Below are 15,524 nucleotides of genomic sequence, written 5' to 3'. Positions count from 1 at the left end.
CTGTGCTAATTGGAATTCTATATATTTCCATGGGAGAATGTACTGTATCAATCTTGAACATTCAGGTGGGACCCCAGGCAGTTCTGCCATGGCAGCAAAAAAATACACGTGCAGCAAAATGGGTCTTACAAAAGTTGAGGCATTTTCCTACAGTTCTCTTTCTCCTGAAAATCTCTTGGGAACTAATGTTCATTTGTAACAGCATTGGCAGGCTTTCAATGTTAAGCTCCAGTTTTGGGGGAGTGGGGGGGATTCATAAATTAGCTGTAAAACGTGCTTAAGGCTCAAACTTACTGTATGAATGGGTCTGTAAATAGAGTTAGTTTTGCTGAATGTTACCTGGAGATTCATTTGAAAAGAAAAAAAAATCGGGTTCACCTTATTTAGCCTTGTAAAGTGCCTTTGCTTGGGTCTTAAATGTGTAATAACTTCCCTTTCAGAGAATAATTTGCTCCTCTCATACGCCCTCAATAATAAAGGGTGTTTGGTCTTCTAATACCACATCTGCCAAATCTACGGGACAAAATCTTGTCTGAATGAAGCTTTATGAGCTGAAAGTTAGACAAAGCTGTACCCAGCTTAGTCACACCCTCCTCCATTTAACTTTTCTCAGGGCATACACCTTCACTAGTATTCTCAACATCTAGTTTTCAAATGATGATGATTTATCGTTGCAGGGTTTCTTCACTTGTTTCTTAATCTCACAATTATCTCGTAATCAGATTCTTATAATAATTTAACTTTAACATAGTATCAATATGTAGAAAAGATCATTTCAAGAATTCTAGTTTAAGTATGTTTTCTAAAATAACGCATATTTTATTACTTAATAGTGAAATCTCAACTTCTTTCCTTCTAGTCAATGTTATAGTTTCGGGTGACATAAAACAAAGAATTTTTTATGTCTCTCAGTTTCTAATAAAGAAGACAAGTAACTGATTTATAATTTCAAGGGTCATCAAATATAATTTTAAAAAAAAAAATTTTTACCACATAACTTTAGTAGAAGAGAGAGAAATATTTTTATTGCATTATCAGCCTCAGAGATCTTTCCTGTTAATATCAAAAGCACTAGTTTACAATATGAACTAATGGAAAATTGTTAAATTCACCTAAAATAATCACTCCTTTTTTTGAATTAAATAAGCTCTTTTAAAACCTTGACTATTTAACTGCTATTTACTCAGAGGAGGGGAGACATGGAGAAGGTGACTATATGAAAAAAAAAAAAAAACAACTTTTTTTTATTGTACAACAAAAATTCCCTCCAAGGCAAAAAGATATTATGCCAAGTTCCACCCAGAATTAATGTTTAGGTTTAAACTATAAAGTCCAGAAAAAAACAGAACTGCTAATAGACCCTTAAAGCTCATGGCATTCGTCAACGCTCTTAGGTTATGTAAATGTTAAAATTGAAAATCTCTTTGCTGACAAAAGTATTTTAATGAAAGCACTATTAACTAGACTTTCTAAACTGATTTTCTAAAGCCTTTTAAGCTGTTAGATATAAATTCCACTCTGAAGGGGTTTATGCTTGAGACAGTTCTGGGACTGAGACCTCCACCAGGAAGGGTTTACTACCTATCTCACTCCTTTCATTTTGCCACCCTCAGAAAGATTTTTAAATATCAACCCCAAGAAAACTCTTAGCTACAGATGATAGAAATATTGTCCTCTAACTTTGTCAACAGACTCCAACTTTGGGCTCCAGCTGTTCTGATGGCCAACGTTATTTGTGGTTTTATTATGTCCACAATAAGCAGGGTTAACTCCACTGCCTCAGCTAACACCACTGTCATTACTCAAACTTCCAGGAGATCACGATTTCTATGAACAGAGTAAGAAATACAGCCTACAGTAAAAGAACACTAGCCACTGATTTGGGCTGCTGCCGGCTGCCTCGCTCCAAATTGCTGAAAGCTCCACTCTGGGGAATGAGGGCTGGAGGCTCAGCAGTGGGAAGGATTATCAATTTTAATGGTGCCAGTGATTGCAGACAGAGGCAAGAGCCTATGCATCTCAGTCGAGGGTCTATGTCACCTGAGTGAATGTCGGGTGATACATAAATGTGCAAACTTGGGGTGCTCATAGCCCCATGTGTGCCAAGTAGAAATAAGGGTGCTCATTATTCACCTTCAACTCTCTCCCTCCCCTTCAGCCTGGTTATGACTTCCAGAGGAAGAGGAACAGCAGGCCCAGAACACCTAACCCCTGCTTGGCAAAGTTCGATAACAAGAGACTTCCACTTACACAGGTGGAAAAAAAAAAAGAGAGGAGGCAGTTATATCTCAGGTAGAATATAAGAAAATGTCATTTCCCTTCTTAAACTATCTATGAAGACAAAATCAATGAGCACTTTTAATGCCTTCCAAGCAATCACCTCCCAAAGGATCCTCTCTGAACGTCCCAGGGAGGAACAAGAACCAGATGATCTCTCCCAAAAACAGATTTTAGCTAATAAACACGACAAAGTAAGTGAAAAGCACTTCAGTTTTTCTGCATCTTTTCCAAGACTAAAAATTTGTACATGGTGTGACAGGTCCACCTCATTTTTCTTAATGATGTTTTTATTATTCTTTCACTCAATTAAAGTAGAAATGGATATTGCATCTTCTGACTGTATAATTGTTATTGTAATCTGTTTTCGATCACTGCTTGGGAAATGGGTCCAAAACAACATAAACTCTCCACTGCCTCAGAAGGCAAGTCATTTTCTTTTACTACAACATTTAGAGACATTTATCATGCTGCTCTCTTAGCATCTCTGGATTATGACAAAAGAAACTTCTAGTTTTGTTAACAACAAAAAAAAATGTTTTGAAAATACTGCTATTTGAAGAGTTTTGATATGAATGCATTTTCCTAATCAGCTATCAATTTTGCCTTTCCTTACATATAAAAATAATTGAAACAAATGCAATAAAAGTATACAATTTCAATATGGAGAATAATAAGAAAATTTGGAAATCAATCTTATTCAATTATAAAAGAACCAATACACTTACTTTCCAGTCAAATACAAAAACAAGTCAGAGATATTTTTTAAAAGAAAGAAAAAGATATCTGTGCTCAATGTGATAAAATTCAAATTGTTTCTATGAAAAATACAAATCACCTCTGTCAGACCTTAGTGCTTCGGAAAACATTTGCTTTAACTAGAGTCTCTATTAATGTTTTTTCATATCTGTGCAAATCTTCAATAAAACAAAGTCACTAAGCTGTCAGTAACTGTGTAACCATCAGTGGGCACCACCAGTCTGATGTAAAATGCATCCCTTTTCATAAATAGTAGCTTGCAGTGTTTTCTCTTAACTTTTTGATCTTTGTTGTTATTCTGTACTATAGTTTAATAACTCACTGTGCTAAAATATAACTCCATTCCAATGATAAAGCAACTAGTTAAGTGTAGAACCAAATCTGTCTTATACATTAGCAAATAGTAATAATACCAGGAGCAACTGAATTGCAATATACTTCCCCCAGAATTTTATTATCTTAAAGTGTCATAAGCACAAATAAAGAACATTCTTACTACGATTTAAGATTAGCATAATTTGCTGATAACTATTTCAATGTTTGACTTCTTAAATTTCTATTAATGCTTCTCTATTTTAAGCATTCATCAAACTAGTAACTATTATCTTCTCTTGTATTTTTAAGTTTTAAAGGTATATGCATCAATTAAAAATGGAAAAATACATACCATTAACCCAATTGCCATAATTATACATCTAAGGCACATTTACTCTCTATAAGATCATTTTTACCTAGTTTTTTAAAAATCTGGAATAAGAGACTTTTTATAAATGAGAAGCAAATGACACAAGTTGTAGAAGAAAGTTTCTGATGCAGCCTTTCACTGCCACTTAATTATACTGATTTTACCACAATTTTTAAGTCACTTGCTATTAAACAGCAAAACAATTCTGTTGATTGAAAACAAACAAAATTATACAGAGTTCCATGATTTTGAAAACTCCACCATGGAACTTTTTTTTTTTTTTTTTTTTTTACATAAACACTGTGTAGTATGAAGTGCTTATGGGGCTTTTTTCATGTAAAAGAAGAAAATAAATGTTTGGTTGATCGCTGACAACAAGGGAACCAATGTGACTTCAGAAAAGGGAAAATAACACACTACAGAGACTATGTCTACTCTTTTTTTGAAATCTGTAAGTTCTCAACTGGCTTTTGTTTTAACTCATACCTCAATTCCACTCATGGCTGTCTGCTTTGACTTTGAAATATCTATCACATTATCCGTAAGTAGTAGGATGATGAATCTTTTGTATATAAAAATCCATTTTTAACACATAGACATTTTCAAATCTCTATTGCACTTTAAAATAAAAGGAATGCACAGCTCTCCTTACTGACACCCTAAATTAATGCTGGAGAGCGGTGGTGATTGGAGGTGAGAAATGCTCCATACAATCAAAGTCAGAAGAAGGAAATCACTCATTTTAAAATTGCCATAAAGAAAAGAATAGAAACTAAAAGACAAACTCTCCTCTTCATTTTTCCAGCTAAGCATAAAGGTCTCCTACTTGAAAGCAATTTTAGTCCTTTCTTTCTTTCTTTTTCTTTCTTTCTTTTTCTTTTTTTCAAAAAATAATGAGTTAAAATGTATGGGTTAGATCCAACATTTCACTGCTGTTCTTATTCTTGGGGAATTGGGGAGAGGAGGAACTTGCTGCCAAAGCTTCTGAAAAGAGAGTTTGGGCTGCTAATTTTCCGTTCACAAAATCTAAATTTCCCTTATGCATCTCACACAACTCATGAAATAATATGAAACAGTATTATATCACTGCAAATTGAGACATTTTTATCAAAATAAAGAGTAATGATGCCAACATTTCATTTGTCATTTCCCACTTGTCACTTTTCACTGACAAACTGTTACACATACAACTTTTGTCAAATGCTTCATCTTTAAATATGTTCCAAAATGCCATTGTATCTCAGCATTCATATAAGAGAGATATTAAAAACTACTATGTTACCACACATTAGTTACATAGGTTTTTTAAAAGCCTACTTATTAAATAAAAGAATATAAAGGACTTTTTATTTGTTTACATGCTGTGTAGGATAAAGTTTCAATTCCTGAAATAAAACAAACTATGTACATATTGTATACACTAAATATGAGGTTATTAGTTATAAGAAACTTTTTTAAAGATGAAAAATTAGATCATTTTTATCTCAACAGAAACCTAAAAACGCTAAAAAGGCCAAAGAAAATAATATAATTTGGAATTCATCTAGCGCTATCAATTTGTCTTTTTTGATATATGCCTATAAACCGTCTCTACACTGAATTTTTTTTTTTAATGGAGGGGTTCAAATTATCAAAGTGTAACCATCAAACTTGACTGTTTACCAGATATCCCTTGCCAGATGTGCCAAATATTTACCATGTCTTGCCTGGAATAAAACTGGTTTCCATATTCTTAAAATAACTCATTCATATTCTTAGATATCTAATAAATGATGATTCATCTGTTCCCTTCCCTACAGATATATCCCAAAAGGAGGGAAGACTTAACACAGGATTTCTAAGATGTAGAGACTGCTAGTCACAAACCCCTGGGAAAGGATGATATTGCTTATTTTCTGCAGGGTTTAAAAAACAGATGCCTTAAGGGACATCTATGTAATTCCAACGTGCACACACATATTTCATTGCAGATTATCTTGAATATATAATGGTCAGTGGGTTTCTGCTTATGGAACATAAGGCTTCCAAAATTATTCAAAACATCAAATTATGCTCAGGACTTTGAGGGGCGGATACCCTATGTTCTGTTTAATGCGTATATTCTATTGCATATATATTTTTTTAAACCAAGTATATCTTTATTTTAATAACAGGCCAAGGACTAAAAACACTTTACAGAAGGGCTATTTTTCTACCTCAGCAAAACTACAGAGGACATGCTAGATGGTTGGATGACCCCAAAGCCTAAGTTCATTCTATTTAAAAGATCTTTAAACCTTAAAAAAAAATAAAAGTGGGGTCAAAGAGGGAAATAACAATCTTTTCTATTTTGAAGTAATACCATGAGTCCTCCCTACAAGCATAACGGTGTTCATCTTTGGCTAAAATAATGTTTTCTTCATATTTTTCCATGTTGACAATATGTTTCTAAATTTTTAAGTATTTTATACATTTCGATACATCAATATCTATACTCTTTCATATCTGCACTCCTTTCAAAAAATAAAACGTCTCTCTACAACTGCTAATATGGTGACTATATCTAACCTGAACTGAATTTCTTTCACTCTCAATCGAAAAGGAAATGTTCTACATGCAAACGATGTCTGATGGTTACACTTTGATAATTTAGACTAACTGTTGCTGTAGACGATATTTGACTTTAAACAAGGCTCTGCCCAACAATCATATCACATTTGCTTTCCTATCTGAATACATCAATGTGTATTGAATAATTTTTTTTTTCTCCTTGCAACAAAATAGTTATATTCCTGAAAGGGCTGCCTGATAGCAAGAAGAATAGATCTACTAGTCATAACTTCAACAGACAATTCTTTAATAAAATTAAATTATTTTAAAAACTAATTCTTTCTCCCTCCCCGCAAAAAGCATTTTTTTAAAAATAGCAATTTTTTTTTCAAAAAATAAAGCAAATATCTCTAAAATATATTCCCAGTGTTTAAACATTTTCCCTAAAATCTAGACCATTTAACATCAATAAAATCATCAAAATTCACAGGAAAATGAAAAATATCAAAAAGATTTCTGATGTTTAATGCCTCCTATCAGCAAATACACCATCTGGTATACTCAAGCGCTGTTCATTCAGTTTAAATAAAGCTGTCTGAAAGTTCTTCAAACCAAACATTAAAAAATGAAACTGCTTATGTTAACAATGAATGAAGCACAATAATTTATTGCTATTAAAGCACGACTGGCCAGTGCCTTTCAACAGTCCTGGAGGAAAGCAGAACGCTTGCTTCCTCTGGAAACTTGATTGGCATCACTTTCATTTTATGCTGTAGGTTGCATGGCTGAAGCATTACATACAGCAGAAAATTTTAGGTACTTATGCTAATGGTGGTAAAAAGATCATCTGATTCTTATTTTCATCATCCTTAATAATTTTTTTCTAAATTTTCAAATATACCTGTAAGTTTTAATCACCAATTTCACAAATATAAATTTCCCCCCCATTAATCATCCTTTTTCAAAATCCTTATGGAGTGAATTACTAGCTGAGAGGGGACGCCAATTCTAGTAAGTAAATGTTACCCAGCAGGGATATAAAGCTGTCAACACCAAGGTGCTCTTGCTTGCTCTAAACTCTCTCCCAGCCTTCATATGTTTTTTAAAGAGATATTAGCCTTATTTTTTTTCCTGAGGACCTTCTATAAAGGCTGACTGTCATACACATCTGAGCACTTATATTTTATTACATGCATGCTTTAAAACACTGCTTAGATAAGACCAAAAACAACCTAGAAAGTTTCAGAAAGACAAAACAAAACTGATCTACTTTCTTATAGTCTTCTAAAGCTAACCACACATTGTAAACAATGCGCTAACTTTTAAGTCCCCTATTAAAACGCAAGCTTGAAAACTGTTACAGTGTATCTACCACCTCAACTAGTTAAATCTAGATACTAAAATGTTTTTATGACCACTCAGTTTTCACCAAAACTCTTTCCCTCGAAAAGTAGAACAGCAAAAAAAAAAAAAAAATTATTGCAACCAATGCATTTAGAAACATTTATTCACCTCAGTTTATCAAAAAACAGTAAGATAAACTGTTATTTTATTGGTTAACCAATTAACTTAATGATTTCTCCTTGTCTTTAAGAGGGGGAGCTTTTAAGAATGAAAATCACTAAAGATTAACAAATACATCTTACCAAATTTTGAGCTCTATTTTAAAAACATATTATTATAAACATCTTTACAACATTGAAAAGACTACAATATATCTGAAAATGGAAATAAAAATTGCAGAGCTATAAATATTTTTGTAGTTGTCTATGCTTATTATATTGCTTCATAAAGAAAATTTAAACAAAAGGAGGTAGGGTGATAGAAATATAATCTATTTTTTATTTACCCTATGCCCCCCCGCAAAGGCTTTCAGTTATAAAGAACTGTTAACTAGAAATATATTTTAAACATTTTTAAAATTTAGAATGCACATTTTTTTTAAAAAAAGCTTTGCTTTTCTCCAATCTATATATGTGATTTAAAGTTACAAAGAAATGAAATCATTAACATCTCAATGTACATTTGGAAACTACAGTATATAAACTTAAACCCCCAAAACAATCATTAACATTCAATTAGAAAACTTTATAATGATGAAATTTTATGTTTTAAGTTGTTATATTTTTAAAGCTTTCTAAATTAAAATCTTTCCAAAAATTCTTATGCTATATAGAATAAAACCTTTCTTTTAAAGAAATATTTTAAAATCCACCATATGTAAACTATTTTAACCACTTTAACATTAAGTATTATAAATAATACTTGTCGAGACAAAATAATGTCATCTTTATTTCTAGTTTGGGGAGCAGCTAGTAAGACCTTTGATATTACTAAATGGAGTCAAAGCTCAGAAAGAGTGACTAAAGCAGCTTGTTAAAACACATCTATTATTTGTTATCAAAATTTAATAATTTTAGTTTATATCAAATTTATACTAAGAGGTCAAATGTGAATTATAGTCTCAAAAATATAAAAAATAACTCCCACTTTACAATAAAAGTAGGCCCTAGTCAATAAAATTAGGCATTTTCTTTCATAGTCCAATATGATATTGAAAAAACAAAACTTGTAAGGAAGCATAAACATTAACAATTATATTCTAAAATATTTAGAGACCTCTCAATTTAGTAAATTGTATTAGATCCTAAGAAAGAAATCTAAATTTCAAGTCCAAGTTTTTTCTTTATGCATAAGGCCACTTTGAGAACACATTCCCTCCAAAGATTTCCAAAAGTTTTTCAATCAAACATTATCAGCATGTATTATATCGTCTCACATTTGGTTCCACTATATTCACCATATATTTTTCTTTCTTACATGCATAAACTAAAAGATGATATGAAAAGTACTCTGAAGGTATTATTCCAGTCTCAAGATAGCACTTCAATAAACACTACTTTTAAAAAGTGAGTCACAGAACAGTTTTCTTCTTGCTTCATTAAAAATATCTTCCAGTCCCTAAAATGGAAGATATATAAGCCATAATCTACAGCCAAATAATTTTGGCAATTTTAAAAATTAAAAGAATGAGTGCTTCTCAGGGGAGATGATTAACTTAATGAACTAAGGCAAACTAGCCTGAATGTCTACCGTAAAGAAATAGTAATAGCAAAATAAGTAAAAATGAAAATGTGTTACTTTACAATATGCCTGTTTTTAACTCTTTAAAAGGGAGCGGACATGTAAAGTCAAGTATTTAATGTGAAATACATGCTATGGCTATTAGAACATGGGATTAAAGTTTATCACCAAGTTTTGCCAGGGTTTTGTATCATTTCAGGCAGGCTAATATTAAGAATTATATTAAATAGGCAACTGCTGAAAATATTAGGACAAAAGAAAAACTTTAGAAGCAAAAAATTTAAACTAATGACTTATCTCAAACACAATAAAACTGCATACCATGTAGAACGGTGCATTTTATTTAAAAAGAAAAAAACTAGGCAAATGGCATATAAACCTTAAAATACTTTAATGTTTAAATTTCTTGCATATCTTCACTTTATAAAATTACTTTTCCTAACCACTTTAAAAGAAAGTAGTTGTTTAATAGTAAAAACTACAAAAGATTTTCTTTAAATAATATTAAATTCTTGGAAAGGGAAACTGTATTTAGCCAAGAAAGTTACTATACTATTTTCACCTGTTATGCTATAATTCATACAAAGTTACAAATGCATATGACTTTTATCTTTATAGGAAACAGTAGCATTAATAAGTCTCTAAGGGCCTGACAGATTCGTAGTGATTCTTTGTTTCACACTTGAAATGTGGCAGAAAATATTCCCACTTGTTACTCATTGTCTGGAAGCACTGTCCTAACTACAAAGTAACAACAACTCTTGCTCCTGTACTGCCCGAGCATTAAAGACTAGTCCACAAAAGCAAACACAACTAAACTTCATCCCCACGACAGATACTCTGAGGCAAGGAAAAAAAGTTAAATCACTAAAAAGCTCTCTAGGAAAATCTAGAAACAGTTAGCTGGCTGTGACATAAACCTGCCAACACCTCAGCACACAGTGGCAAAGTGCCCAAAAAATGCCACCCTCTGGGTAAACCACTTTCTTGTTTTAACTCGAGATGAAGCTACCAGTTGCAGATGAGAGGCGACGGGGGCATTATTTGGCAACCTGGAATTCACTTCCTGTAATTCTACACCGCGACAGTGCCTAATCAACCTGAACCCTGACACTCGGGCCATTATCACCGGGCCGCGGGCTGCGCGCGCCTCCTTGCTCCGGGCTGTTACCTCCCACGGCCTTGGCCACGGCGCCGTTGGGCCTCCCGCGGGCTCCCATGGGGCTGCCGTTCTGCTCCAGCCGGGCCACCTTCACCGGAGGAGGCCCCTTGACGTCGGGGCTGCCGCTCCGCCGGTCGGGGCTGTCCCGGAGACACGGGCTCTCGCTCCGCCGCTCCATGCTGCTCCGACTCGGAGACAAAGTTCCCACCGGCAGGTCGCAATAAAACGCGCAGGGACCTAGGGAGGGGGCGGGGGGAGGGGAAGGGGAGGGAAGAAAAAAAGAGGGAAAACCGCTCACACACGTGATAGACGTTCAGGCCAGTGGCAGAGCGATGCACCACAGCCACACAAAGTTCCTCCCACGCTGCCCGAGGGGCCCGAGCCAGGAAGCCGGTCCCAATCATACACTGGGAGGCCCAAAGGCAGCCTAGAGCTTGGGGTGCTGCGACTCTGCCCAGTCGCTGTTCCCCAAGAGCTAGCCCTTGGTGACAACGTCGGGGCCCGCACCCAGGGGCGCCCAGAAGTGGCCTATCCACTGGAACAGGATAGGCATTAACCGTTCCCGGGTGCGACACCTTCGCCTTTTGGGGGTCTGGGTTGCAGAAGAATTGCACTTCATGAAAAGACATCTCACCCACTCAAGGAGCGGGTGGGGGATGTACACAGATCCGTAAGAAACAGAATAAACCACACGATGAATGCTCTGCGAATTGGCGGGGCAGGAGCCAAAGGCCTGGAAAAGGACCTGCTGATTCCTCGGGTTCTACCTTTACCGAGTCAGTCTTGAGACACACGCGTTTTGCACAAAATCCACCCTAATTCCACATTAATAAGCGTCCGAAAACACTTACAGGTACTCATCAGAATAACCTCCAGAATAACAACCTTCATCACAAGGGCGAGGGCTACAATCGTTATTATTTTTGGAACGTTCTTATCTTCATCTGATCCTAAGTGATTTAAAAAAAAAAAAAAAACAACTCTTCGGCATAAAACACAATAGCCAAAAAAGGATTTAAATTATCAGGTGCGGGAGCAGCCTTCATCAAACCCAATTTTTAAATCTCTCCAAAAAGTTTTCCTCTGGGTCGCTTGGCTGGCAGCGCTCTCCTCACAGAACCCGCAGATCTCAGCACCCCTGGATTTTTTTTTTTTTTTGGAGTGGGGGGGCGGAGGAAAGGAAAACACCTGATGAAAAGGCACTCGCACTGTCACTGACATCCCAGAGAAGCTGGAATCCGGCACAATAAAGTGCGCTGGGAATCCTCTCGCGCGCGCTCTCGCCGTGGGAGAAGCCGCGTCGCCACGGCTCAAGAAGACAAGGTGGGGGTGGCAGAGGGGAGGTGGCAGAAGAGATGCGAGAGAAGCAGAGACCGAGCCGGACGGCTGAGGGAGAAGATACCGTCCGCACTACCCGGCTGCGGTGTCGGAGAGGGCGAGAGCTGCAGGGAGGGAACTTAGCCGGACTCGGGGCTTCCCCGAACTCCGGAGCACGGCGCGGGAGCCCTCGCCCTGCGTACTTACTGCTCACGGTCTGTCTGTAACTTGGCTGGCTGAAGCTCTGTCCATGGAGCAAAAGTAGAGAATCCAGGGTGGAAAGTTTCTGGTGCTTTGCCTTGCAGTGTTCTCCTAGTCTTCCTTTCTCTTTACTCCTTCCCCTTTCCTCTTCCCCAGGTCCTAACGCTTACGGTCCTGGGTCAGGGTGTCTTCTAATGCGGAGATGGTTGTTATGATGATGATGATGAGGGGGAGGGGGAGGGGGTGGAGAGGGAAAGGAGGGCTGCTCCGAAGGGGCACCCGAGCGAGCGGGGGAGGGGACGACGGAGGAGGGGAGAAAAGAGGAGGCTGAAAAAGCCTTTTCACACCTTCGGGAAGGAGACCCGTTCTGGAGAGTGAGGGCTGAGAACTGGAAGGCGGCGGAGGCGGGTGGGGGCTGCCGCTTCGCAATGCTGCTTGCTCGCGAGAAGGCGCGGCCAGAGCCGCAGGGCCGGTGCCACCCAGAGCCGAGACGGCGCAGGGACCCGGGACCGCGCGCGGGAGGAAACGCGCCGGCCGCCCAAGCTGTCACCTCCAGCCTCTCCCCTCTCGGCCGCCGCCGCCAGCAGCCGGAGCCGGACTCACTGACAAGCCGCAGAGAGAGACACACAGAGAGGGAGATGATTATTAGTTGCGTTGAGTCATCAGGCAAAGTGAGTCTTTTGGGTTGTCCTCGGTTTCCGATTTCTCCCCCTCCCCCTTTCCGTCCCCAGATCTAGCGCCTTCAAAATAATAATTTGAGGTGGGGGTAGGGGAAGTCTCTGGGTTATTTCGGGATGGTGGTTGGGGGGGAAATATCTAAACCCAAGCCAGAATGGTCCACCGCAATGAAGGAGGGGAGTGGGGGGCGGGGAGGAGGGCCGGGGAGGTTGCCGGAGGAGGGGGGCCCCGCCTGGCAGGAAATTAAACATCAATCAATCAATCGCTGTGAGCCCGGCGACCCAGCAGCGGCGGGGCTGCGGAGGAGGCAGAGGGACAGGCCAGGAGCGGGTGGGAGGCAAGGAAGAGGGAGGAGGAGGAAGAGAGTCGGCTATGGGAGGACGGTGTGGCGAGGACCGCGCGCGCGGGGCTGTGGAGAACCGATGGCAGAGAACCCAGTGCCGCGCGAGGCGGCGGCGGCGGCCGATGGGTGGGTGCTCCCGGTGCAAGCGGGCGCCGGGGCCCGGGGTCTGGTCCTCCTCTTCGTTGTGGGTCCAGGGCGCGGCCGCCTCGCCCAGTCCCTAGGCGCACTCGTCCCAGCGCGGAGGCGGCAGCGACAAGGCTGGCGCTGGTTGCCTCGTCTCCTTGAGGAGGCGCAGACCCGCGCGCGGAAGGCGGCCGCGGCTGCCTCGGCTCCGGGTTCTGCTAACTACGCCGAGTACTTTCGACTTTGGAGATAGGAGGGCTATCGCCTCCCCCACTCACCGCCTCCGCCCACCACCCACCGCCTCCGCCCCTCGGAGCAACTTTTCCCGGTGCCTGCGAGCTCCCCCTCCGCGCGGCGCCGGCCGTCCCGGCCCGCCGCACCGCCGCACGCGTGGGGAAGGCCGCTTCTCCCTCAGAGCCCGCACCGCCGCAGGTCCAGAACAATAGCCGGGGTGTCCCAAACGGCAGAAGCCCCGGCACTGCCTGCCGGGCTGCGGGTGGCACAGGAGACAGAGCCGCGTGGGGGGCGCAGGGCTGGGGGCATTCCTGGATGACGTCCCTGGAGCGCTCGCAGCGCCGGCGACATCTCGAGCAGCGCAGCCCGAGTCGCCCGGAGGCCGTGAGGAAGCGGCGGCGAGGGCGGTGGGACTGGCTGTCCTCGGCTGCGGGGCTGGGGCTCCTGGGACCCCCAGCGGCTCGAACCCTGGGCTGCGAGCGCGAGCCGTGCTGTGCCGTGAGGACCCAGCCTCTCGGTCCCTGGGGAGGCCACGCGGGGGCGTCTCCAGCAGGTCCCGCGAAGGCGTAACTGAGCCGCAAACTTTTGCCGACTCCCGCGGCCCGAGCCATCCGCAACCAGGCTCCGGCCGCGGTGTTCACTTAAGGTGGCGCGGGCACTTGCCGAGCAGGCCAGGCTCCTGCCGCGCTTTTGTCCCCGAGGTCTAGCAGAGACGCGGGACCTCCTTAAGGAAAAGCACGTGGACAGGGGCCGCGGCCCCCGCGAGACGCTGAGGGCGCCGGCTGACACTCGCGGTCCCGACCTGGGGCGGGAAAATGTGGACGCGTCCCAGCTCGCCTCGAGCCCGGTGTAGCCTCCTGGGTTGGCGGCACCTCCTTCCTCCTCGCACCCCTCGGCTCTCCTTCCTTATCCCTTGGACCCCAAGGACTCCCCACAACTCGCTGTCTGAGCCGCCGTTCCCCCTTAAGAAGCGTTGACTGTACGGCGGCGCCAGAGGGCCAAACTAAATTCGGTTTCGGGAAACGCTCTCAGGGGGCAATTCTGGAAATTCGGATCCCGTGCACCGACTGTGGGAAGTCACCTCAGCCTAGAATGCCCCGGGCCTGGCCGAGATCCACTCGCCGCACCCACCCGATGGGCGGTGTGCGCGCGGCCAAACCCTGAAAAGTAGGGGCCTGGGAGGCGGGGGACCCTCTGGAAGAGAAAGGGTCCTAGAAGCGAAACCTGCCCCTGGCCTAAGTCTCATTGCCCAGATCTCGGAGAACCCCGCATCCAGGCACCGCCCACCAAGTTCCAAAGGAGCGGGAGAAGACTCCGGAGGCGATCGGATCCCAGCCGAGAGAGGAAGCCAGCTGGACAGTAAACCTTCAAGGAGCCACCCTAAGAGTTTTAGGCAGCGTTTTCTTTTCCCTACTTTTTATTTCCCAAACCCCATCCTCCCCACCTCCCAAACGAACGGGTTACAGAAAATGCACAATTCAAGTCTGTGAGAAAAAAGTGGCTCGAGTAAATCAACTCGTGGTGGTAGCTAAAAGGGTTTTTTGGCTGCAAAGAAACAAACTGTAAGTTTGATCGACAAACTTTTTTCTTTATAAGTAATATCACGTTGGAATGGGAAGGGGATGTTGCAAAAACCAAGTGCCATGTCAAAGTTTGAGCCCGTTTTCAAAATGGGGAAAGGCGCATTTCTTATTAATATATCTCAACAACGATAACAATGCTGTTTGTTTCCTTACCTCGGTATCGAACTGCAGAATCCTCCTCCGAATCAATGTCCAGAAACTTAGAAGAATTGGTGATATTAGGACTTCAGTACTTCTGGAAAAAAAAATGCAAATGGTTTAGCCAGGATCTTTCCTGTCTGATTCGTCACTATTATTATATCTGATGATGCGAATGGTTGGAGCGATTCAATCTTAAGTCATTAATGAGCTATTTTATAAACATCGTTGTTTGAAGATCATTTACATTTTGCAAAGGATCACTTCGCTAACCTCACAGGCTTATGTCAACAGCATGATTATGGAACTTAAGTCACACTCTTATAAACAACATAGCCGTATTGTTAATCGGTTAATATTTTATAAAGTGTAAATATTTTATTATGTTTCGAAGGGAACTATTGATTCTAA

The 15,524-nt window shown here is 41.1% G+C and overlaps 1 protein-coding gene across 4 annotated transcripts in view; it reads right to left on the bottom strand.

Moving 5' to 3' along the window:
• SATB2 (SATB homeobox 2) overlaps window positions 1–15,256 on the bottom strand; it is a 182,233-nt gene extending 166,977 nt beyond the window's left edge. Inside the window, exons 1-3 of one of the 4 annotated variants that reach the window (XM_023535983.1) lie at window positions 12,021–13,224; window positions 11,348–11,446; window positions 10,506–10,733 (exon numbers count right to left, since the gene is read on the bottom strand). In XM_023535983.1, the coding sequence (XP_023391751.1) occupies window positions 10,506–10,733; window positions 11,348–11,387 (268 nt within the window). In that variant the 5' untranslated portion in view covers window positions 11,388–11,446; window positions 12,021–13,224. Of the gene's footprint in view, window positions 1–10,505; window positions 10,734–11,347; window positions 11,447–12,020; window positions 13,225–15,128 lie in introns of those variants that run through there. The other 3 variants (XM_011369214.2, XM_011369213.2, XM_023535984.1) reach the window with 3 other exon arrangements.
• Between the last annotated feature and the right edge of the window lie 268 nt (window positions 15,257–15,524).

The sequence above is a fragment of the Pteropus vampyrus genome, unplaced genomic scaffold, assembly GCF_000151845.1.
Source record: "Pteropus vampyrus isolate Shadow unplaced genomic scaffold, Pvam_2.0 Scaffold146, whole genome shotgun sequence".
NCBI classification, from domain to species: Eukaryota; Metazoa; Chordata; class Mammalia; order Chiroptera; family Pteropodidae; genus Pteropus; species Pteropus vampyrus.
Note: the sequence above shows the minus strand (reverse complement) of the source record. Positions and strands in the feature narration are given on the sequence as shown.